Source organism: Rhipicephalus microplus, chromosome 2, assembly GCF_043290135.1.
Source record: "Rhipicephalus microplus isolate Deutch F79 chromosome 2, USDA_Rmic, whole genome shotgun sequence".
Classification (NCBI taxonomy): domain Eukaryota; kingdom Metazoa; phylum Arthropoda; class Arachnida; order Ixodida; family Ixodidae; genus Rhipicephalus; species Rhipicephalus microplus.
In genome coordinates, this window is record NC_134701.1 from 212637378 (window position 1) to 212664152 (window position 26775).

Sequence of the window (26775 nt, forward strand, 5' to 3'; positions counted from 1 at the left end):
TTCGGCACCGCGATCGAGTTCGAGTCGCGATCCCCGAGCAGCGTGGTGAGAGTCGTGCGCTAACGCGTCATCGCCTACGTACAGCGGCTACAGCGCTTTGAGCTCCGGCGAAACAGTTGTTCCTGTAAGCAGCGCAACAGCGTGTTCTCGCAATATCGCTGAGCATATCGGTGCGATCCGACCGTACACAAACAGGAACCATCTTCTTCACGGCTGCCGGAGCGGCACTCATAAGCCACGACGGAAGTGACGCACAAAGGAAGCGCGAGCTCACCGCTATGTCCCTAGTTTCCCCGATCGAGCCTGCGTATGCGTTTCGTTTCGTTTACACTTTTCTCATTCAATGAGAGGCCCCTCAGTAAGGGCTCGATCGTATAGGGATAGCAGGAGGAGCTGTTGTTGACATGGTAATGGCCGCGGATTACTGCAACGCGGGCGGGGCCCGGAGGCAATGGCTCCTAGGCACGGCATCCCGTTCAATTAGGATGACCCGCGGCTCCAATTCCGCACTGTCCGGTCCCCACGCCGTCCTTTATCAACGACGAGGCCCGATCACTCGCTGCGGACCCCGCGGGCTCCGTGACCTCATCTGTACCGCCCACCCGCTCAATGGCCGAACTCGTCCTCGTTTCTTTGGGGCTGCTTCGCAATTTACGTGAAAGTAATAAACTGTGAAGTGCAGGGAGATATATATAGGGCGTCCGTCCCTTCAATCTCGCCCGCTTCTCTTCCTTGGAGTCTTCGACGGAGACCGCAAATCACTCCGTTTGAAAAGATTGATGACACTGCAGCCAGGAGACGAGCTTGGCCATCGTTGTCTTAATTGTCTCAGAACACGGGAAAAAACTACCTGCTGTTGAGGCGAAGAAGCCGGAACATGTGTGTTATTCTGTCGATAACTGAGGGTAGGCTACGGTAATCTTAAGGCCACATCTTCAAGTTCCACAATTGCGTATTTCTATATACGGCTGGACTGGTGCAGTCATTTCTTGCTTTTTTTAAAGCTTGCGGGGAAAAGATGCACTTATCTATCTATCTATCTATCTATCTATCTATCTATCTATCTATCTATCTATCTATCTATCTATCTATCTATCTATCTATCTATCTATCTATCTATCTGTCTATCTGTCTGTCTGTCTGTCTGTCTGTCTGTCTGTCTGTCTGTCTGTCTGTCTGTCTGTCTGTCTGTCTGTCCGTCTGTCCGTCCGTCCGTCCGTCCGTCCGTCCGTCCAACCAACTTGCTGCAAATAAGGTGAACTAAATATATATTAAAGAAATAAAAAAGGCAGCACGTTGAGCATTACTAATTTGCCTGGCGAAACAAGCTTTTCCAGAGTGCTGCAGTTACTTCTGCCAAAATCATGCATGTATGTATGAGAGGAAAACACTAACAATGAAGTTCTCTTGAAACGAAATAAAAGAAAAAACTAGAAAGGGTCAGGGGAGAGGAGAGCGAGCGTAGCTTTGAAGGCAGAAGAAGGAACTCTCCTCGCTCGAACACTTCTAGAAGTGCCCTCACCGAAGGAACAACCGGGTTAGCCTCATTTTGCCGCAGCCTTTTCCCGTCGGTGCAAGAGACGCAAACGGGACCGCTAAGTAACGGCGCCGACAAGCGCGCTCCAGGGGCTGCGCTTTGCCTCCGTCGAGTAATAAACCCAATTAAGCGTCGGGACCGCGGAAGGCAAAACAAAACGAGCCAGCTTTCGCGTGCGTGGTCGTAAGAAGACGAAGGGCTGGGGTGTCACGAGATGAACTCCGTCGTACATTTGTTTTGTTTTTTTTTTCTGGGTGCGGGTTATCAAATCAAGACGCGCTTGATTAAAGGTCCCGGGAATCTGCAACGACGGGATTGTTTATTTTTTCAGGCCCCTCCCTCTATACTCTCTCATTGCGTAACAAGCGCAGACACGCATGGATTTGGCTCGCCAGAATTATTACACTGTTGGCACAGCATAAACAGTAGAGTAAGTTCTCTCGCCTATGTGTGTGTGTCTGTGCGGGGCATCATAACCCCCTTTCAAATATTTTAGGGGGGGGGCGCATAGCCCTTGCTCCAGCGTAGGGTAGCAAACCAAGCGCAACCTGGTTATTGTCTTTTTTTTTCTCTTTCTCTTTCTCTCTCTTGCTTGTGATTTCGAGGACGTGAATTCGACGCATGAGTTGGTTCACATACAAGAAAGCGAGTTTTATTTTATATAGAGTTTATTGCATTGTAAAGAAGTTTATTGGGCGAGTCTAACGGACAGGCGGAAGTTTGGTGATAGCCACAGGACGAGGAAGATGGTGGTGCTCGAGCGCTGATCTCGTGGTGTTTTCCCTGTGATCATTCTTGTTGTTCCCTGGTGTTGTCATCATTCCTTCATGATATAACTATTAATGTAAAAAAAGGAACTGACGAGGATAAAGCTCTGGGCTCAAATCAGGCTGTGTTAGATTAGGCTGGTTAAACGTGGTTACCTTTATAAAGCCGGCCTTTCTATGTTTTTTCCGTTAAGGTTCTTTAATGAAGGCTACTAATTTCCCTGCAAGCACACAAAATGCGCGTTTAATAATTGTAATATTGACATTCACGCGTTCTTAATACGATCACGTGTACAACAGAAATTCATACTCGTTTCTTTATTAATCTTTCAGCTTGAAATTCACGCTAGAGTCGCGCGCTTGGCAACATTTTCCTTTCGTGGACCTTTTTTCTGCTTTGCGTCCTTACGTGGTGCTGATTCGCCACTTTCTGCAATTGCGTATGCCTCAATCGCGCCAAAAAGAAGCCATGCTCGACCAGACCTACATTTTGTGGGTTGTGGGCTTCACTTAGCGAAGGAATATCACGCCCATCAACCAAGTTCGCGGCATGCGTTTCGTTTGAAGCATTTCAATAAAAGGTGTATTATGAAATCACTGCAAATTTGAATTCCATTATTTCGGACCTGTTGGATTGCTTTTCTTCATTAAAATGAGTTGAGGAGCACTTCTTCAGAGCAGGTTCCTTTCGTATATATTACTGGCGAGAATGGGATATCAACCACGCATTTTACGCATTCTCGAGATTTGAAAAAAAAAAGTTTGTCGCACAGTACTAATCTGCGAGTATAAAAAATACTGCCCACAAATTAAAAAAAAAGCTTGCCGGTTTGACCGAACGTCTACGTCGCGTTCGTTCGTGCAATCAGGGTTAAGGTGTTTTTTTATTGAACCTTTACAACGACAGGCATAAGAAATGTGGTACAGCATCTCTGAGTGTGTCATACGACTCAACATATAGTCAACAGCGTTAGGGCTAAAATACTGCATCATTGAACTCCCTGAAATTTCGCCAGACGTTCGAACAGAGTTTCCCAAGACATCAACTAGAGGGTACGAGAACTGAAAACTAAGTTTTCTCAACCGTGCCTTGCGCATTCTTGTGCTTCATCTTTTCAATCAGTTTCGTTTTTTTCTTCTCGTCAAGTGAAGAAAGAACAGTAGCATGTTCAAGCAACGATGGTGTAGAGTCACATTCTTGTCGACTTGTCAACTCCATACATCGGTACATATGTGCTCAGGTTTTCTGATTCGTTGCCAGGGTTGCAAAATTTTTCAACTCTCTCCTGTCGTGAAAGCAAAAATGGGTTAAGTTAATCTAGCAGTCCCGGAACGTTCACTTTCAAACAAACCAGACGATGATATCGTTTTTTTTAACTCCATTCCGCCCATCACGCGCCGGTATTTCTCACTAACATACACGACGCGGATGGCGTGAGGCAAAGAGGCGCTTGCAGGATCGTCGAGAATGACTGCACGAAGCACGTGGTCTTTCTTTTCAAAAGCATCGTTCAGCCACCGAACATGAGAGCAAATTACCCGATGGGCGCCGAAAAACAAACAGTACACATTTCACTTCTCTCTGCAGAGCGCGATTCTCGCAACCGACGCCCGAGCCAAAGCCGCCATCTTGTCGACTGGCGGGAGAGCCTCTTGGGTCCTTTTGCTTTCTCGCAAATATCGTCATCGCCACGCCAAAATTAATGACGTTGCTACGTTGTTGACAGCCGCGTCTGTGTGTAGAGAGGCAAACTTTGGTGGCGGTGGCTATACACTGTGCACGCTGTGCATTCCAGCCGCACGCTGTAACCCTTTACCACCTTCTTCACCGCTTCTTCACGCTTCCAACACATACCGCCTCGTATATGCTCATTTTGTTTCGTTCTTTCCTTCTTTTCCCGCTTGTCCCGTTATTTCTTTCTTCTTTTTTCTGTTCATTCATTCGTTACACGCGGCCTCTACACGCGCGAAAGCAAGGTTTCCCCGACGAAAAAATCTGGCCCGCGAACATCGGGCTTGGTATGACTCTTAATAATGTGCATGACTGGGAAGGGTACAGGAGTGCCCGTGTCTCGCAGGAGTACCACCTGCGAGTGACGGTGATTTTGCAGCACGCTTTCACGTAAACGTGTGCGTGAATGCAAGGTGAGCGTACACAACGCAGTCTATCGCGCGCTGCAGAGGCACTGTGCATCTGCAAGCACAGGTGCATGGAACTAAGAGAGGACGGAGAATTTTATTACGATGTCGAAGATTGATCGACTTGAACGATCAGCTCCGAGAAAAAATTAACAGTACTTAAAATGAATATGAGTGATAACGGCTCTGTATGTATGTATGTATGTATGTATGTATGTATGTATGTATGTATGTATGTATGTATGTATGTATGTATGTATGTATGTATGTATGTATGTATGTATGTATGTATGTATGTATGTATGTATGTATGTATGTATGTATGTATGTATGTATGTATGTATGTATGTATGTATGTATGTATGCATGTATGAGAAAGAACGTGTCGCCGTGTCTCTCTTCCTTTCACTTTTGCCCGTCGCACGTATCTGTACAGAGAATGATATTATTTCACCATTCAAATCCCATCGAAATGGAGCTAAGGTTGCAAAGCACTCTTGTCAGGTAGGTGGATGGCTGCAGCATTAAAATGCGTTGTTATTTATTCACTATACGGAGCATACCGAAAGCAAAAGCCACGCGGAGTGAATTTTGCAGCGTAAGAGAGAGATAGAGAGAAAAAGGAAGACCGGGAGGTTAACCAGATATTGGCATCTGCTTTGCTAGCCAGCACTGGGGGTGAGAAAATAGGGACAAAAAAGAGGGGGTACATAGAAAGAAAGAAAAAACGAAAAACGGCATAATATAGGCACGTGATAACGATGGTGGGGAAACATCCAGTTTTGCGCAACATTACAGGCCTCACTGTTAGCCTTGCAAAATTCGAGGTTTGTTCAGATCTTTTGCTTCTTGTCTCGTAACAGATGGGGTCGAATCATCTATGTAAAACACCACAAACATTCACCTCGCGTGTTTATTTTTCTTCTCTATGAAACTTCGGCCCAGTTTTACCGTTCGTCAAAGGCAACTGTCATGGAGGACGCTCACTTGTCGTAACGCCTGTAGTGTATGTTGCGTTGTGCTGTCGTGGCATATATAGCAATAACTTTATCGAACGCTACGGGCGTGGCAAGCTAAGCCCACCGACTTCATACGCCGTTGTAGAGCTTTCTGAACGCTGCACGGATTTATCAAAAGACGGAGGCATGCGCAGCCTTTCTTGCGCATCGGGGGAAAAAAAAGGCACTCTGCTCGGCACCTCCTATACTCCGCATCGAGGATGTTGTTCTTTGCCAAACAAGGGCGCGATGCTTGAAATTGGCAGAAACGGTGAAGAATTAGCTCAGAAGCCGGCAAAGGGTGTCCGAGACGGAAGCTATCGGAGACCATATAAGAACAAACAGAACGTAAAATTCTTTGCCTGCATAAGCGGAGATTGTCCCCGAACTCCTTGCGCATTGTTTTCGGTGCTCGTGTTTTGAGCGAAGCGGCTTTGGTTCCGCAGTCAACGTGCCGTGTATACGCCTTCCAGAACAAGGCTTGTTTCGGTGCTGCTTTCGTATCCTTCTGTAGCCTTAGCGGTTAGAAAATTCTGGGCTGCGCTGTGGCCTAAAGCATGATGCGGCTTCGGCCTAACATTATCGCCATAATTATGTTCTGTTTTTATGAAGTAGACGTTATGGCTTATGGGTATCTCTATTTCGGAAAGCCACTTGTCAGCCACCCGTTTGTCCTAGAGCAAAAATATGTGGGCTGGACGATAAGAAAAAAAGTACTGTAAAAGGTCTGCAATGCTGGCTTATATCTTTGTTTGCCTGGGGAGGGGGGAGAAGAGAGGGCGAAAGGTATTGTGATAAAGAGTGCTGTAGTCCCTCATTGGTGCGCCTGCATGCCTTCTTGTGTGCGAGCGTGGAGGCTTGAGTGTTACTGAGTGCCAACTTTGGTATTCATAAAGAGATGTAACGTAATTAAATCGACGATTGAGCATGGTTGGCATTCATCGATAATGAAAAGTTTTTAATCTAGTTAAGGGACGATGGTGCGAAACAACAGGTGCTTCTCCTGTAGGTCCTTGTGTCACATTTCTCATTGCGTATAATATGGTCTAAAAATGAAGAAAAAGATAGAAATAGATAGGATAGGCTTTTCCAGAAGCACTAGACAGGTTCCCCCGGTGGCATGCCTAGAGCATAATTTTCATATAAATTTGATAAAGAAGGAATCGATACACACAGTCTGCCACAAACTAATGTATTTCTGTGAGACATCTTTCTTCGAACAGCTTCAGAAGACCCTGTTTTACTATGGGTCGAAGGTTTGGGATGCTCACACAGTGACCTCTGTTGCGCATAATATATTTTCAGCTAATCGAAAGCAAACATCATAGTTCAATTTCCATGGCCACGGCCACCTCTATGTTACTATCTTGCATACTTAATACCCAATTTTGTAAGTAAGCTGAGGTGGCATGCTTTTCTGTTCAAGTTCCTCGCGCATCTGCTAATCCCGCTGGAAAGCTTTCTGCACTTTAACGGTAGTTTACTGCTGTCTCAAACTGGTTGCCTCACGGCATACTGCAGGTTAAACGATCGCTTGTCAATGGTCAATTCATACGTTTTTTTTTCTTCTATGAAAATCAGTCAACTTTACACTTCAAGTGTGGCAGCTTGGGCTAGTTGTATGGCATGACATAGTTATAGCGTGAAAACAAAACGACGACACAGAGACAAGAAGGACACGAAGCTTACACTTCAGTATAGGCTATGACCGGTATCATTCACACCCGTTTCACTGTGTGTTCGACAATGCACAGTGTTTTGTTTTTGTTTTTTTGGTGGCGGCTCCACACTTCAAGAAAAACTATAAAGACAATTTCAGAGGAACAAAGACTTCTACAAAAACACCAATATACGGAGGCCTGCCTTCCAAAACAAGGCCGTTTCCCCAATCTGCGCAGCCGCTTGGGGCTTCCCTTTTGATCAGTCGCTGCCCTCGCGATGATTCGGCAGACACGGAGTGGGACTCCGTGTCATCTACAGGATTGGCGTGGCACCACCACCCGAGAAAGAGGGCCACTTGAAGCGAGAACGGGGGTGTGCTGGCGCACATTTGATTTCCCGTTTGTGTTCCCCGCTTTCACTCGTCCACATTCGCAGCTCTTCTGGCGGCCTGTCGCCCACGCAGTTACCGAGCGTGGCACGGTCACTTGAGTGCGGAACTCTCGGCAGGGATGGCCGACGGCCTGGCCGTTCCGTGCACGCCGCTGGTCGCGCGCTCTTATGAGGGGAAATGCCCCGATGCTGATCCATGGAGCGTGCGGTGCCCCGGAGTCCGCGACTCAATCGATATCAATCGCAGCAGAAGCAGCAACGCCAGCCACTCGTCTCAAGCTGCGATTGTTGCTGACCTGGTCGGCCGCTTTCATCTATTATTCTCCGCGCGGCCCACACTGCGACGTGCCAGAGCCGCACAGATTCCCACTCGCGCTCGGGACTCCTCAGCTCAGATCAGCGCTTGATTGGTCGATCGGTGCAGTGAGACCGGTCTTGTTGTCGGAATATAAGTTTGCGATGTCATCATGTCGCCACGTTTACATTATTAGTTGTGTTGACCTCGCGCTATAATTATGCAAAAGCATTTCTGAACGCGTGCGAATGCAGGCACTTCTTTGCAGTTTGGCAAATCTGCCCCACCGCGGTGGTCTAGTGGCTAAGGTACTCGGCTGCTGACCCGCAGGTTGCGGGATCGAATCCCGGCTGTGGCGGCTGCAATTCCGATGGAGGCGGAAATGTTGCAGGCCCGTGTACTCAGGTTTGGGTGCACGTTAAAGAACCCCAGGTAGTCGAAATTTCCGGAGCTCTCCACTACGACGTCTCTCATAATCATATGGTGGTTTTGGGACGTTAAACCCCACAAATCAATCAAATCACTTTGGCAAATCTGCACAATCGCCCGAGTTGGAAGAAAGTTTGCTAACCGGACCTGTTTTCATGCACCCCAGTGAAGCATTGAATAGCAAAAGAAAGCTGCACAATATAGATAGCAAAAAAACGATGTCGCAGTTTGTTTTCAGCCAGAACTCGAACCCAGAATCATGCGTTTTTGAGGATTTCGCTCTGTAATCTGAAGTTTAGGCAGGATGCTACCATATCGCAGAACCAGGGTGAATTCATCCAAATCAAAACAGAAAGACGCTGCATATCGCACATATGTCCGTTTCGCAAGGTTCTTGACTGAAAAAAAAAAAAAACGTTGTCACCCACGCAACGGTAACCCGAACCATGATTCTAAACGAAGCTTTGCTGTGGAAGTTACCATTGCTCTAGATTCGAACCTGGAACAACTAACTTTTCAGTGCAATTGATTGGCCTAGATAAGCCTGTTCAACTAAAACTACAAGGTTCATTAAAACAGCCTTGGTTCCTAGTTATATATATGTGAACTTCACACAAAGGACTCTCAACGTGAACATACCTATCCCCACATTCTTAGTAACTGCACAGGTTTCGAAGTTTTCCTTTCCAAGCAATGTTAAAGTTGGCACGCATTGGCGCATGTACTGAACGTTCAAGTGCGCTTAGCGTTTTCAGCATCTGACAAGCAGGATAAACTTTTCATGTGTCAATATAAATGCTGAGCTCTCTGTAAACGGTATGCGTTTTCACGGTCATTGCTACTCTAAATGAAAAGAACTAATTTTATGACTACACGATGAGTCCACGCAAGTAGAAGTTTGAATGTTTTCTGTTAAATTTAATGCTGGAATTTGTCTTGTGACCATGTGACCGGGCTGTTACACTAATAACTACTGAGTGACATCCTTCTCGATTCTTTTAGACTTCTGTGATAACAATACGCGTACGACGTAAGCACTGGAGTTTGCTTTGCTCTGGAACAAATGGTAACACTGAAATCATTGATCCTGCGTGCATAAAAGCTGACGTGTTTCACGAGCGATGACATTGTCGACGGAAGATGTCCGTGCTCTCCACTATCACTGTACAGTGAGCATTGCTTGTAGTACATTGCTCGGGAACAAGTTCACCCACTAAATGGCTCTGTCTTTGCGAGCTTTTATTCTGCCTATTTATTCGTCACAAGAACGTGACAATGTGATTATGAAGCACCTGCATATCCACTCCAGCAATAAGGCCCAGTTTCACCCTCACTCAATCGATGCAGCAAGCAACACAGTTTAGTGAAGCCCTCCACTGTGGGCCCCAATCGAATCACCTTCGACTTCCTGAGACGAATAAGGAAGATTTAATGAGTTTATCCTATGAGTTTATCCTCGCCGCAGTGGTCTAGTGGCTAAGGTACTCGGCTGCTCCCGGAGGTCGCGGAATCGAATCCCGGCTGCGGCGGCTGCATTTTTGATGAAGACGAAAATACGGTAGGCCTGTTTTGGCACACGTTTAAAAACCCCATGTGGTCTAAATTTCCGGAGCCCTCCAATACTGCGCCTGTCATAATCACATGGTGGTTTTGGGACGTTAAACCCCACATATCAATCAATGAATTAGTTTACGAATCAGGCACATGACAGTCGTGGGCAGGGTAAGAAGAGACTCGGGCTTTAGTTCGGCCACTTTTGGTTTTTCAAGTTGCGCTTAGTAAAGGGGTGAATTTGCGTATCAAACCCAATTTCAATAAACCCTCCTGTCTGCTTATTGGACCCGCGTTCTCGAGCTCGAGCAATACCTTATGCACGCTGAGCTACCATGGCGGTTGTGCGACTTGTCAACCTGTTCGTGAAATACGTACGACACGTGCATGTTTTGGGGCCAGCGCGAGAATGTTCCAATAAATTACGGAACGCGTTAACATTGACACGGGCAGGTTACCTCGAAAAACATTCTTAATTATAGCGCCAACCTGGGAAAGTGCCAGCAACCGCACCCCAGGCATCTATGTCATTGTATGCCAGACATATACGAAGGAATATTTGGCACTAAGCGTCTTTCTTGTGGGGGTTCTGACACCCTTGTGAAGTTGTTTGCGCGGCGTGGCGCCCGTGTCTTGCGCATAAGCCATGCTTCGGGTTCACAACTACTGAGCAGTAGGTGGCGTTGTGCTCACGACAGTTTGTCATCACCACCACAGTCATCATCTACATGGTCGTTAGACCGGCAGCGGCGGCGATGAAACCTGGCAGCAAGCCTAGGTGGCGGCGCAGAAGAAAGATGGGAGTCTCTCTTGCGGGTGGCGGTTGCCGCAAACGGTTGCCTCCAGCGGTAGGTCTGATGCGCACGGCACCGCGGGCCTTCAGCGGTGGGCCCACGTGGTGAGTCAGGCGTTAGCGACACCGCCTTGTTTGTCATGTTGTTGAGTGTTGTTTAATATTGTGTAAGGATGTCTTAGCGTGCTGATCACGATTGATGTTATAATAATTCGGCGGACGTCGATCAAAAGCAGTTAAATAAATGTGTCTCTTGTTTTGGTTTGTTCAGACCGCGTCTGCTGTGTCCGTTCACTTCAAAAGCGTGGTGTCACTCACCATTTGCCGACCGCACATTCTCCATAGTCACCTCGAGCAGGTTCTGATCCCTTCGTCCTTAACCTCTCGCTGTTCACCATATCAGTGCCTACGTAGCTTCAACGTTAACTGGTCTTTGTGAGTGCGCAAACAGAGACTTCATTAACACAGTTGTCTTTTATGACCCCCACTTCCACTCCGTGGGCAGAGCTCCATAAGCTCAAGTTTCACTTAGGGTGGCCTGGCCGCCTACGTTCAACACGAGAAAAGCCGTAAGCGTCTCTGCGCCTCCTTGTTTCTCGACGTGAAGGGGGCGGGCGTACGACCATTTTATACATCAAGCCATTTTCACTGCTATCGGAAAGGTATGAGTAGGTGGCCGTATTTATCGCTGGATATGTAGTTATCTTTTGATGCGATCCTTTTTTTTTTTTTTGAGCACGGAAGACGTCCGAACCCGTCACATTACAGCTACCATGGCGTTCCCCAGGGTGACGGTCTGTGCTGTTCAGTCTTACTCTTGCCCTCACTGAGCAGCTTACAAGCACAGTTAGGCTTTCGATGTATGTGGATGATCTCTGCATTTTGACGTCCGCCGTAACGCACCTGCAGTTGCGAGCGAGAATACAAAGAGCTGCCGCTCTAACTGTCCGTTACCTACGTATCTGAGACTTCCGTGAGTTTCTTCCATGAAATGCGCCCTCGTGGGTTTCACGTGCATACCTATGAATAATTACGGCAAAATCATCAATGGCCAAACTTGGCAAGCATCGAATGAACGCCATTGAGTTAAAGGCACATGTTGTCAGTAATTAATGACCAAACGGTGTCAAAGACTGCAGCAAAGGTTGTTTTAGACATTATCAAAAGCACTGGACTGTATACTAGACTGTAGGGTGCTATGCTATGTGGCTACTGTACACACGCATCACCTCTTCTTGTCATCATCATCATCCTTCATCTCTCTTTACTTCCTCCTTTTTTTATCCCCTGTGTAGAGAAGCAGGCTAGAACGAACTAGCTCAGGCGGTCTTCTTTGCCTTCTAATAAATTCTGTGTGTGTGTGTGTGTGTGTGTGTGTGTGTGTGTGTGTGTGTGTGTGTGTGTGTGTGTGTGTGTGTGTGTGTGTGTGTGTGTGTGTGTGTGTGTGTGTGTGTGTGTGTGTGTGTGTGTGTGTGTGTGTGTGTGTGTGTGTGTGTGTATGTATGTGTGTGTGCATTCGATCATACAAGTTCCTGGGTGCAATAATTGACAGTGATTTATTATGGAGTCATCATGTATCGTACCTCAAAAAGCGGTTGATCGGCATGCAATTTATTGAAGTTCTTCGCACGGAAGACTTGGGAAATGTCACCCAGTGCAATGCTGCAGCTGTACAGGGTTCTGCGGTACAGCTTTCCCGCGTTAACCAACGTAAGCAAAACAAGCCTGCAAATATTACAAAGTGTTCCTGCCCAAGCGCTCCGAATTCGTTCAGGCCTGCCGGTTAGCGCATTGGCAGCGGCTTCTATAGCTATTGCTGCAAACCGCCTCGCCGAGGCACACATTGACGTTGAGATACTCAGGACACATATAAGGCATGTTGCTCGGACACACTGCCACCACCTGGCCTTTTTATCAGGAGTGCCGAACGGTTGTGTCCCGAGTACGTGCCAATAGGCTTCTCGCCCGCTACGAGCCCTTCAATTCCTCCGTGGTGCCTGACTATTCCTAGCTTCAGCCTGCCGATACATGGCATCCGTAAAAAATGCAGACACGTCGTAACCGGCTCTTAAACAGCTCGCCTTGTTCCTGCTGTTTGAGAGGTACCGAGGCTCAACACACGTATACACCAACGGCTCTTTTATGCCGAACAGCTCAACCGCAGCCGTCGTAATACATGTGAAGGCCACAGCAACCGAGTTTAAGACGTCTCACCCGACGACATCGACAGCATCAGATCTCGCGTAGCTACGTGTCGAATTACATTTCATAACTAATGAACAGGCACAAAAATGGGTGATCTTGAATGTTTCAAAGGTGGCACTGCAATCTCTTCTGTCACTGCTATACGACGTGGCCAGTACGAGCAGCTGATATTTGAGATTGCAGAAGAGGCCCACCGCTTACTTGAAAAAGAACGTGACATAACTTTTCAATGACTCCCAAATCATTGTGGGATTAACGGCAATGAACGATCTGATCAAGCTGCCCGTTCAGCCCATACAGAAAACAATCAGATATTAATATGCATGGAAGCTCCGAGTGCTTGCTCGCCAGTGCATCACGTCACAGGGGAATGAGCTGCACTTCAAGCACGCACGACTGTATTCCTTGAATCCAACGCTCAGTCATCGAATTCCTCTCGGACTTCGCCGATGTGACGCTACGCTTTTATTTAGGTTATGATTGGGTTTCGCATTTATGCACGCGTAAGCGTTTCGCATAGGGGGTGGCCGACATTGCAACATGTGACCCCTATGGCAGTGCTGAAACAGTTCAACATATTCTGCGTGAGTGTCCACATTACTCCTCGCAGAGACAGGCACTTTTCAATACATTCGATAAACTAGATGACCGAAATATTTCGTACGAACAAATCCTGTGCCATCGACTGGACCTAACATCTCAAAAGAAGGCTGGGCAAGCGCTGCGGCGCTTTCGGCGTTCAAGTGGCCTCACAGAACGACTTTGATCTGAAAGTCCTGCGTGTGTGCACATGCCTGTGCTTGTGTTTTATTTTTCGGCTTTATTTATCTATCTCTCTATGTCTTCTGTACAACCGCTAATTCGCTACCTTTACGCAGGGTAGCAAATTGGTTATACCAGGTTAACCACCCAGCGTTTTCACTTCATCACTCTCTCTTTCTCTCTCTAGGAAAATCTTGACTTGCTGCGCAAGCAGGCCGAAGGAAGGAGTGACACCGAATAGAGCACAAAATCTAGACTTTCGGCTTGTGCAGCAACCCTAGAATTTAGTATGAACCAATCATAGTTTGCAAAGAAGCAGGATCTTAAAGGGTTCAGCTTTTACAGGCGCATTATCCTGATTTCCTTTATTTTTCGTCCTCTTGCTGTAACTCATTTGTAACAAATCTTTTCTATAATCTTTTACAACCCTCACCCTCTTCCGCAGCACAGGATGGCCAGCCGGCTTGAGAACTGGCTAATCTTTCTTTGCTTCCGCTGATTTCTTTCTTCCTCCTCCGCCTTCACACGAGGAAGAAATCATCGACACATGAGCGGTAGGCCACGCATTAGTGTGTGTGCGCTGATTCTTCATTCCCGCTCACAGATTAGAGACTGGGAACTAATCCGCGACGTCATTGTTACGTGATGGGCAATACCCCTTGCTTTCCCGATGATTTCTCTCCACGCGTGAATATGTGTCCACTCATGGGTTTCCCGCTGCTTTAGTGCACGTAACTGAGCGGACAGCGGTTGATGAAGGACTGGAGCGCAATACGCAGTGCACGGAGCGCGGGTACCGTCCTATAATCAGATACAAATATAAGGGTACAGAGAGGCCCCGCCAAGATGGTCGAAGCGCGACAGCCGATCGCCTCCACTATGATCAAACGTAGCGCCGCTCAAGTACTCGCTAGTGCTCTCCGAAGAGCAGCCGCCCGGCTCGTGACGTCCCTGAAAGCGCGCTAGCCTTGCATGCATCCGCCTATCAGGAGGTAATGGCATAGACGTCTAAAGTTGTACTCAACTATAGTACATACGTGTAACGTGGAAGCTCGTGTGCTCCTATAGGTTCCGCTAAGGTAACGCGTTTGCTGCCAGTTCTCACACCTATACGAGTGCTAACTGCCTGCGCCTTAACCCATTCAATGCTTCCAGGCCGCAGTTGGCAGAACTTTGTACTTTCACGCCGTTGAGGTGGAACTCGTAAAAAATACTTCTCGTGTTCCTGGACGAACTACCGGTGTCCCACCGACACCTCAGTCCTGCTGCGCTCTAATTTTGCATTGGGGAGTATCGCAATTGTCGGGTCATTACTTTAAGTTTCTATATGATAAGCCCATGCCAGGTTTTGAGTAACAATAAAAAGAACCACTCTCTTTTCGTCATCAATCGCCCGTCAACAAGCTTAAAAGCAAATTCCCAACGTCAGAAAGAAGACGTACTGTTCTAAGCCAGACTCTCTTCTCATGACTCTCAAACCTCCCGGATCCCGAAAGCGCGTTGAAATAGTTTACTACTTCGTACGCACGGCTTGTAGCTTCGTGTTTTCTTTGGCGCGGGCGTGTTTCGGGAAGGGGGAGACAACGCCACTAGTGTGCAGTGGCAGGGACCTCTTTTTAAAAGCTCGCTAATACTCGGGCCGTGGAAGCGTGTTGCCGCCCTCTTTTCGGCGATGGTCGCCTAGCTAACGAGTCCCGGGCTAGGCTCCAGTGTTGGGGGTGCGACGCTTTGTTTCTGGCGACACTGCGCCGCCTGGCGCCGGCATTTGCATGGACATTATTATTCCCGGCCTGGGCGACAACGGACAACGGGAACTGTTTTCCAACGCTCTGGCCCCGTCGGTGGCGTTCGCCTCGAGCTGCAGCGCCACTTTTCCCGCCACCGCGGGGTTCATCATTCTTCGCTGATGAGGGGACTGACAACGAAAGAGAGGGAGAGGAAGTACGAGGCGAGAAAAAAAAAGGAACTGCCGAGGCAAAAGAAGTTAGCGGATGTTCGCTGTGCATTGCGAGCACGCTTTGACAGCGTGGAACAGCTTTCAGTTCTCTCGTTTTCTGATCTGTCGACGTTTCCTGTACTTTTTTTTTCTTTCTATCCGCTTTTTTTTTATTGGCCGTTTTTCATTACGCGAAAGTGTACTGCATCATGATCGTCCTTCCTCTACCGAGAGGCACTTATCGCATTCTAATTATTTAATCGGCTGTAAACACACCATAAAAATATAAACTGAATTAAGAAGAGGGGGGAAAGGTGATTCTCCGCTAAAGCACCACGGCTCTGCGGCACTCAGCGACCCTGGCACTTCCAGAGCGAGAAAATGACGGCTAATGTGTGACACTTTTTTTCTAGCAATGGATCCACCTAAACAGAGGGGGTATAATTTACGGGAGTATGGCGCTGAAAAGATCAAAGGCCTATATAGAACATGCGTGCTGCAAATTATCTTTATTTAGGTCATGCATCCTAATAAGAATTAGGCAGCGTCTTCTGTGCCGCGCGGCGCAGCAGCCAGCCCCACACAGAAGTGGCTCCTGCGCCACACAGAAGGGACGTCACTTTAAAAATTATTACCTAAAGTTATTTAAATGTGTAAATAATTATTGTGCAATGCGTTAAACCTACAAAACTTTTATTAAGCATGTGTTTAACGAGTCAATCAGCCAATATTTGCTAATTAAACCCATATTACAAGTATTTTAAATACAGGGGGCGCCATGGGCGCTGCGGCTGCGAAGGGTAAACAGTGCGAGATGGTCGCTGCCTGCGATGTGTGTAGGTAGTGAAAACCCCGACAAAATTGTGGCCATGACCTAGGCCACCCGTAAGGAGGACCGGAGACCCTGTGTCGTCCCTGCTTCGTGTGATTGCTGGATACCCAGTTGAAGCTGGTGGTTGGAGCTACCACGGCCGTCCACCACGCCGCAGCTTCATCTGAGTGTTTGCACCATGAAGTTTCTCAGTATGAAGTGCGGGTTATTGTTCTTGTACGTACTGCATTTTGTAGTTTGTAATGCCAAGCGTGGTGTTGTCAGAGGTGAAAGTGTCCTTGCTGCTGAGTTTTGCTTGTCGCGAAGGGCGAAGTCGACGATGAAATAAATGCTTTTGCACAGTTCACGTGTGACTGATCGGGCGCACATGCATGAAATGACAGTGCGTCTGCGAAGTGTTGTTACGATGGATTGAAACAACTTTATTGTAGTGCTCTTACGAAGCCTGTGATCTCCGAAGGCCAAAGCTACTGCATTGCCGGCTGTTTTGTTAATGCGAACACGTACGACCGTTCTCATCCGTTGCTACGTAAATGCTGCCGTGCTGTCGCAGGCCGTGCGTGTTATTCAGCAAGGCGGACAATCTGTGTTGTAGTTAGATGGGCTAACGCCGTCAGTACTTGCCCTTGGGCATTGTTTATCAGTGCTGATCGATTAGAGCATTGCGATGGCATGTCAGTATTTTGAAGCGGCCTGCCGGTTACCTCGTCAGGTCATGGTACACTGAGCGAAATAAAAAAAAAAGTTTCCTGAGACTATGTTGCAGTGCGCCTTACTGTCACAAAAACTTTGATAAACCGTGGAAATCAACATTTTTGACACCTGTGCCGGAAAAACCCATGCAGCCAGCTGCATTTGAGTTTTTCGTGTCCTTTTGCGTCTCGCCGATTAATAGCACTGATTCGCAAACATTTTAGCATCATAACTATAGTCAATTCTGCGAGAGTCACCAAACGTCCAATATTAAAGGGCCTGTGGACAGTGCCACCACCGCTAGCAAGTCAGGCTGACGAGACGTCAATGAGGAGACGCAAATGATAAAACAATACATGCACGAACAAAAAAAAAAGAAAGTAACGTCGACTGCAATGAGGCTTGAACCACCGACTTCCACAGCTCTTAATCTACCTCTCTAACCAACTACACCACAAATGCCAATCGGTTCAGAACGATTAACAAGCCAGTTTTGTATTGTTGTCACGCTGAACCTAACTAACATTTCCTTTTTTACTTTTACGTTTGGACGTAACGTTTACGACTTCTGTCGTTACGTCTACACGTACCGCTATACACTCCGACTATTCAAACGAAGCACCTGACCGGAAAAGTGCATGACGTCACTTCCGTGCGGCGCAGCAGCCGTTTCTGTGTGGGGGTGGCTCGAACGCCGCGCAGCGCAGCAGTCTCTGCCTAAGAATTATTAGGGTTTTGCGTCCCAAAACCACGACATGAATGTGAGGGGTGCCGTATAGTGGAGGGCTTCGGAAATTTGGACCCGTTGTGTTTCTTTGACGTTCACCTAAATCTAAGCTCACCGTCCTTTGTCATTTCACCTCAATCGAAATGTGGGGCTCACAGCCGGGGTTCGATCCTGCGACCTTCGTGGCAGCAGACATATCCACTAGACCAACATTTAACCAACCGTAGAGCAAAATACCAACTAGGTCATTGCGGCGGGTGTCATGTATTATTCTCAGATATGTCGTTCTGATCGTGTTGATAAACGCACGTTCCTAAAAACATGAAACATATGGTCTACGAATGAACTAATGAATTAAATGGCGTAATTCTTAAAAAACCTCGTGCAAAGCACTCAAGAAACGAAATTTCACAAAAAAGTTTCAATAACTCTTTCGCAATAGTTTCTGCATACTCCGTGACGACTTTTGATGAGCACACACTTTTGAAGAGCACACGTCAAAAGTTGTCACGGAGATTGCGTTATGGAGAATGCAACAAGCCTCACTAAAGGTAAGTGGAAGATGCACTACAACCCATTGCTGATCTCAGTTCTTTTATACCATCCTTTTTCAATGCCGTTATGTTCTTCAAAACAATGTAGACTGCAAGTTGTTGGGGAAGAATGGGAGAAGAAAAATTTGTTCATGAACCAAAAGAGAACTGAAATAATTACATGTATTCAATATTATTTTTTTTTCACGTTGAAGTTCTTTTTCTTCGATCATAACAAATCGTACCTCCTCTGAAGATCAGATCATAGCACAATGTTTGGTCCTTTACTTCCAAGAACCATGGCGGGTTTATGATGGACGCCGTAGTCGAGGGCTTCGAAAGTTTTCACCCTCTGGTATTCTTTAGCGTGCCCTGACATTGCACAATACAAGGGCATTCAGCATTTCGAGTCTATCAAAACACAAGTGCTGTGACCGTAATCGAAGCCTAGACGTTCGAGTCAGCAGCCGAACAATAACGTTTACAGCATTGCGGCTAACAAACACAAGACTATTAAACAAACAACATAAACCTGACTGCGTTACTCGATGTACTCGTTTCTTGATGTGGCTCCACGTCTCATGATGCGACAGTATTTTATACACCAATTTTTTTTTGTTCTTTGTCTACCGTAAATTATTAACTTTATGTTCACGGTAACAAAGTGGAACACTTTGATGCTCTCAAACTACATTCTGCATTGCAGATTAAAAACTAGTCGCTTAAAATAGTAATAAAACTTATTTATGCGTGCACCACGCGAAAATTATGGTTCGTGCGCACACGTTTAAGGGGTAAAGTAGGCCCAGCGTAACACACTACACCACAGTCACTTCTGCATAAAATATTCGTAGTATGCCACATATCTAGCGATTTCAACCTAACAAAGTCACATTTGAACTCCGTTTTCATCTCTCACTGCTTCCATCGGTCGTTTCCCATCTGTGTAACAGCAATGGCCGCGGCAAATTGCTGTCGTTGTTTGTGAGGTCCTTAAGGTAATTTAAGCCTGAGTTCAACTCGCACTGTTCTCACGGGCTTGACCACTACAGAGTTGTGTAGTTGGTCTGTTGGCAAATGAAATCTCAGCCTGACTTGAAGCACATTCCCCGCGCCAAACATTGGCGGATCGCAGATCTATGGGAAAAATGAAACTATAGTACACTGCTCTTTACGCAGCGTGGCTTCAGCATTTAGAGCAGTTTATCATAACCTAACTGGATGATTTAATCTGTACGGTATTCCGTATACTGAAAGCGTCTCGCCTAGAGCGGTATGCCAGTTGTTCCGAACGTACCTTACCGAAAACGCTTTATACGCCTAAAAACGCCCCCAAAACGTAGCCGCGGTGCCGAAGACGGGTTCCCACCAATCTCGATTATATCACATAACCGTCGTGCGCTTCGTATCTAGTTAGTTTTGAACTTATGGTTTTATTTGTTCTATATTCGTGTCCTGAAGCTTCTGCAACAAAGTGTGCTGGTCGTTTTGGTGTACCATTTCTGAAAACCATACTCGTAAGATAATATTTTAGGCTTATCAAGTGGCGCTGTGTGTTTCCTCCATGAACATCGACTACGCGTTTGCTATTTTTAAAGTTCTGCTCTTACATCCGCTCCTGCGATTAGTGGCGTTGCCGCTGCCGTTGTTGCTGTAACGTATAGGCATGAAAAAAATAATGTCGGAAACAAATAACACGCATCAAATGGAATTTGAACTCGGACTCTCGGCGTGGCAGTCGAGTATTCTACGACAAAGCCACAAGGACTTTTTTCATTGCACAAAGCTATATTGGTCCTTCAAACGAAATTTCACAAGACTCTATACAGCCGTCATGTCAGGTGAGGAATCGCGTTAACTCGTGTACTGTAGCATGGCAGAAGAGGGAGATAACAACCAGTCATAGTCACACCATGCTAGTTGCGCAAGTGTGTGGTTTGATGATTCCTATTCACTGCAGACTGTTCATCAAAAATTCTTCATCGTCATCAGCCACACGCAGCATCAACAAAGTGCGCATAATACATTACAGATTTGAAGCGGGTATGTCGCAGCAAGACTAAAAATGGCGCAGTGGGTGTTGTGCTGCTTCACAAAAATTACGACTTAGGACGCAGTCAATACCTCATGATTACGGAGTTAGACAGCGAGAGCAAAACAATAACTCTTAAAATTAATCTTCAGAAAACGAAAGTAATGTACAACAACCTCGGAATAGTGCACTTGAAGTTGTAGAAAACTGTGTCTACTTAGGGCAGGTAATAACCGTGGAGCCGAACCACGAGACTGAAGTAACTAAAATAATAAGAATGGGGCGGAACACATTTGGCAAGCTCTCTCGAATTATGACAGGTAGATTGCCACTATCCCTCAAGAAGAAGGTATATAACATCTGCATCTTGCCGGTACTTAGCTACAGAGCAGAAACCTGGAGATTTACAAAGAGGTTTCAGCTTATATTGAGGACGACGCAGCGAGCAATGCTAAGGAAAATGGTAGGTGTAACCATAAGAGACAAGAAGAGAGCAGAGTGGATCAAGGAACAAACCGGGGTTAAGGATATCATAGTTGGAATCAAGAGGAAGAAAATGACATGGGCCGCGCATGTAGCACGTAGACAGGATAACCGCTGGTCATTAAGGGCAACTAATTGGATTCCCAGAGAAGGCAAGTGGGTTAGGAGGAGACAGAAGGTTGGGTGGGCAGATGAGATTAAGAAGCTTGCGGGTATAAATTGACAGCAGCAAGCACAGGACCGAGTTTACTGGTGGAACATGGGAGATGTCTTTGTCCTGCAGTGGACGTAGTCAGGCTGATTATGATGAATACATCGCGGAGAGCCAAAACTTCAGAGTTGGCCTTGCCCCAACGCGAAGCTCCGCTCAGAATTCTGATTACAAACTATCGTAATCTTCAGTGATTTCTTTCTTCTGAGACACAATAAGAGGTTTTACTTTCACGTAACAATCATAGTCGTGTTGTAATCGAGAAAATACGGTAATTTTGATGCTAAATTGTCTGAATACACACGTAGACGTTCTCTCATATGTACGTTTTTTTTGTTTTTTTTTTCACATGAGACGGTGGCTTGTGAGAGGTTCACACCTCTTTTTCACGTTACGCCGCCCGTGATCTTTCTCTGACTACGAATATGTTCTCGCCGTAAATTTTCTATTTTTATTCTTCGCACTCGATGCATAAAAATAAGAAAAAATACACGTATTTTTTCAAAAAAAAAAGCACTTAGTGTCTGAATATTTCGCCCTGGTTCATAAATCCGGGTGAGCTCTATTGTTAGAGCGACCACCCTGAAAATTCATTAGTCCCGGGTTCGGTGCCAAACCAAAATGAAGTTTTCAGCAACAAAGTAGCTTTCCTTCGAATTAATTCATACGGAAATCTCTGCGGCTTCGTGCTCGAAATGGGTGGATGTTAATTTGTCTTCGTTATATGAATGTCACGTTATTAAATCAAAGTTTTGATGACAGCGAATGAAGAAGCTTTATTTAAAATACGGCACTTTCATTCGGACGAGGTGAGGGGAAGATAAGGTTAACCCCTGTCTGCTCCCACCCTCCGTCGATGATGATGGCGGTGCCTCGAATAATTTATATTGTGCGCTTTCGTCAATACGCTGCCGCACCGATGGTGTCTTCCTTCTCTACATGCACAAGGACTATCCTCCTGAATAATCATGTCATCCAGACTTGAGGAGAACGGAGAACGAGGTTATTAAGCAAGCAAAACCGAAGTTGATACACTGGCTGCCGCGTTCGTGCCAAAACTGGAAGTTTTCACAGCAGAACAGTGGTTTCTGGTTGGCCGTGACATCTATACTCACATGAAGTGACTGGCGCACAGCATGTCCTGTTTTCCCGTAGTGTACCACACTTACGAAAAGAATAAGGCGGCAATTAAGGATTAGATATGCTTACGCAAGTTCTCTCAATGCTAGTTCTTTTCATCCCAAAGGCAAGCCATAGTTGGCACCTTTAGTTAAATTAGCACTATTTGTGGTTTTTTAACGAGCAATTTAATCTGAGTGCATGGGTTTTCTTGCACTTAGCTTTTCTCTGCAGCACTAATGTGGCCGCGATGATCGCGAATCAAATCCGAGAGTAAAAGCTTGTTGTTGTTTTTCATGCTAAGCTTTATATTGCTAGGTTCAGGTGTACTTTGTCGTTGTACAAAGTACGCGTAGCACATTTTTTTTTTTTTTTTGGCTAACCCATCAGCTCGACTAAACCAGTTTGTTTACGTCGGCAAAACGGTGGTGGCATAAAAGTAAACATAGAGGTATGTGAATTGGCCGACATTGCATGGTGACGCGAATATTTTTGCTTAAGTACATGCCCTTGCATTTGTACTTTAGGAAATGGGGCTTACCATGCGCAGCAGGAATTCGTTTTGAGACATTGTTGACAAAATACGCTTTTTGCTCTCAGGTTTTTTTTTTTTTTGAACGATAAATGTTTAGTTGCTGAATGTTCAGTGTCCATGATCTGTCTACTCGGTACGGTAAAGTCACATCCAGAATCCCTCTACAGCCATCAGAGGCGTCGCAAGCCACACGACTAAATATTTTGATAATATCAAATTCCCCAACGGTTCATCAGTTCATTTGACAGCTTTGACAGCTATACAGCATTTGACAGCTGGTGCTCATTGCAGTAGAAACTTGGTGCTCGGTCTCAATTGAACTAATAATCCACAGTTTCTGGTTTTCAAAAAGTGTGCCTGTAGACCAATTGGTGATCCATGATTAGGAAACGGAAGTCAGGAGGAAAAACGCACGTGACAGAGAAGGAGACAGTACGAAGCTGCTCGTGCTGTTTCTATCTAAGTTCATGTGTGTCATTGTGGCTACCTTTTTTCTAACCCTGACTTCTCATATATCTTGCTTCAGAGAGAAAGACAAAATGACGTTTTCACTAGCTTTTCACTGTTTGATCATTTCTTTATAAAAGCGACAGGTTCGGCCTCATTATGAAATCGCTTGTGAGACACTTTTTCGAGTTTAGCTTTATTTCTTAAAATAGGATACGATACCTTGATATCAAGATATTCTTTTGAAAGTAGACTTATCGGTAATATATACTTAGGTGATTGTTTTTTATGGATAGAAACATACGGGATAGTGGCTTTTGAAGCGTATTATGCGTGATGCTAGCTTTCTCCGTTAAAGCACTACATATACCACCCGGTATCACTTGATCAAGTATATCAAAAACCAATGTGAAATGCTCATGCCTTTGTTTGCATGACTTCAGTGGCGAGTTAAATATTATTGTTACACTTTCTGTTGCGATTGTTTTGCCAACACAATGCTTTCATAATCTAAAAGCTCGAAGAGAGTGATACCATTCAGTAGGGTAAACATATTTGTATAGGGACACAGAGCCGAAATATCCGTAGTGTCTTGAAAAACAAGTTATGATTGCAAGTGTTAACAAAAAAAACTTAGTGTTTCGTGACAATGCTTACCCGAAATGCAACGCAGCTTTCCCGCTTATACAAACACAAGTGGACATTTCTATGATACTTATGAGACTATCGCAAACCCTTGCACGCTTTTCCAGAGGTGGCTTCTATGTGAATTATAACGTTGATTTTATAAACACAGTCATGGATACCCGTTAAACCTAGTGTAATCTTAAATTACACTTTAATCTTAAACTTAACGAGAAACATTCATGCCTTCTGTCGTAAACAATACAAGGCTTCATCTAAATTCAAAATGTCAAAGTTTAGTATTTTTATTGACATCTAGAACAGCAAAAGTTAATCTTTAAGGTGAGCTTACCCGTGGAAATGCTAGCTTAACAATTAATCTCCTAGGAAATATATTGCATTCAACCATCAATGCAACAAAACAGGCCTAAGCCTTTTCGAAATTTGAAGTATGCTCAACTCTGATTCGTGGTTTATTTATATCACACTATCTTAGCGAAGATTTGCAAACTGTTTTCGAAGTAATTCTTGAGTAGTCACACTCGACTTTTTTATGTTTTACAGAACCCTACAGCTCACTGACTCCCAGTTTATAATTGGGTTGTCGTTTATTTGTTTTGTCTGTTTTCCTTTTGATGATCACATTCTGTTCTTTTTATTACTAGTCGATAAATATCTGAGGAATCATTTGGATAATCATGGCTTATGTTTGTTGAACACTATCTATTTAGTGCATTGAACTCTCAGGCACTGCCTTTTCAGTATATCTGATTCTGCGTTCAATTTCATATTATTTTTTACCACTACGGAAGGTCTTATCAAAATATTTTTCTCTCTTTGTGTTCTCTTTTCTTCATAGCAACAAACACAGCTTTTTACACATTGTTACACATTATCTCTTGTTATAGAGCACTTTATTGACGCAAGTTGGTCAAAATTTTGTGGCACATAAAATTTCCCATCGTCCACTCTTTGTTAAAGTTAACTTCGCCTTCTGTCGAGCCTTACTACAGAAAAGCCAGCTTTACAAAAGCACGCTAAATCTGTTTTTACGAAAGGACATTTTCGGGATCTTGAACTTCCGAGAAAAGATATTGTTCAGCGCCTTAGCGTTAAGAAGACAAAAACAAAATGCAAACCTTCATGCCTTAAGAAGACAAAGAAGACTTCTATAGCTTCTGTGGCTTAAGCTGACAAATGACGGTGCTCGCGGCACGGCTAAGCGAAAAACGCGATTGTTTCACTGAAGGATGGCCCGAGGTGGGCGGCTTTTATTCTTGTACAAGGCCCAGATCTGTAACAACCACCGATTCAATAATTATTTTCTCTGTTTACATCTTAATTTGTGACGCAAATAAGAGCACCTTCCTTCTTTAGAGTACGTGCTTCCCGTCGTTCAATTTATTGTTCATAGCTGTAGTCGTGACATCTAAGGTTAGCTTGAATGTAATTTGTGCATTACTGCCCACAACAGGATGCAAGCAAACCTTCTTTACCTTCTAGGTTATTCGGCATATTGTGTGGTTCACTGCAGATACAGCTGTTATGTTGGTGTGACGCGTAGGATGATCGCTTTAGTACATTAAGTTTCAAAACACCTGCGTTCAGCGATTCGAGGTTTTAGATAATTGCAAGTAGTAGTATGACAGCGAGCTTCCAGAGAAGACTATTTATTGTTATCTTTTTACTACCTTCTTTTTTTCAGACAAACTAATTGTCCTCTTTATATTTATTAAAACACGGCTTTTTTTAAGCTAATATTTCTAGTTTTGTGGGGATCTACGCAACGTGCCCATTGCATTGTAGATTTGTTTTGATTAAATGTAGTACTCCGACGAAATAAGATAACAGGTTTGGCACTCACTTGTGAAACAAAAGAAGCACAGGCCGAGTGCGAAGTGCACAAGTTCCAAGCTGGCCTTCATCTATCAGGAGGCGGTGTCGGTGCCGCAAAGACCTGGGGAGGCAATGGGCAAGGTCCTCCTCTCGATGCACACGCAATAAGCGTCGTCACTTCCGGTTCTTTCGGTGCTTTCTTCTCTCTTGATTACTTTCTTTCTATTTTAGGCTCCGTGGGACCCTGCCACCATAAACCGACGCCACATTTCGGAACCATCCTGTGCTAGACACCACTGACACAACGGCGCCAATCTCCGGTGCCACCAATACGACAAGACATTTCTGCCCCTGAGCAGGAGCTCGTGGAAACGCCTACATCACTCCATGGGCTCAAACCTGGTCCGGCCCGTTTTGAGCGAAGCGCGCGCACCGACTGTCAGTGTATCGGCGGTCCCTGCACTCTCGACGAGCAACAACTTTTTTCCAAGTTTAGCGAACCCGAGATGGGGGCGCGCCGGCAAAGCGTCTCGCGGCGCGCGCGGAAGCTTGGCGCTGACGTGCGTTCAGGTGAGACGCGCCCTATCTCTTCCACGTCGTTCGACGGCGACGCGCCGGCGCCTGCGGTGGTACTGTCCCGCGCGGGACCCCCGGGCTCCTTCAAATACGAAGTCCGGAAGAAAAGGCGGGAAGATGGAGGGGAAAGAAGGGAGCACCGCCCTGGAGAGAGAAGGTGGAAAGAATGCAGGCGGCTCCCAAAAACTCCCCTTCCAGAAGGTGAGTGAGTGAGAAAGGGCGGAGATAATTCCGACGGAAGCGGAAAGGTACTCCTTTTTTTTTGCCTCTCTCTCTCTCAAACTCACCCGCAGCCCCATGTGCCCCGAAACCAGCGCTTCTTCTACCCTCTTTCCATATCGCGACTCAGTGGCGCCGCGTTGTGCCGTCGGCGCCAACCTGCGAAGGAAAGAAGGAAAGGGAAAAGACAGCAACACGTCCCCATTCGGAAGCGATGTGAAAGAGGGGAAAGTTCCTTCCCTCATCTTTTCCCTGCGAGCTCCTCCGCGGCGTCGCTACAGCTCGGGCACCGCAGCAAAACAAAACGAATGTTTAAAGGAAAGACGAAGTTTGAGGTGCTTCAGAACGGGAAGAGAGTGCTCGAAGAGCATTGCCCCGATTCTTCGGTTATGATTTGATGTCTGTCTGTACTACACATCCTGTTAGTGCTTATTTGTTCATTTT

At 45.8% G+C, this 26775-nt stretch overlaps 1 protein-coding gene across 1 annotated transcript in view; it reads right to left on the reverse strand.

Annotated features, from left to right (window-relative positions):
• CARPB (Carbonic anhydrase-related protein B) overlaps window positions 1-26033 on the reverse strand; it is a 206795-nt gene extending 180762 nt beyond the window's left edge. Inside the window, exon 1 of the mRNA XM_037420470.2 lies at window positions 25565-26033. Within this exon, the coding sequence (XP_037276367.1) occupies window positions 25565-25625 (61 nt within the window). The 5' untranslated portion in view covers window positions 25626-26033. The remainder of the gene's footprint in view (window positions 1-25564) is intronic.
• Window positions 26034-26775: the final 742 nt, after the last annotated feature.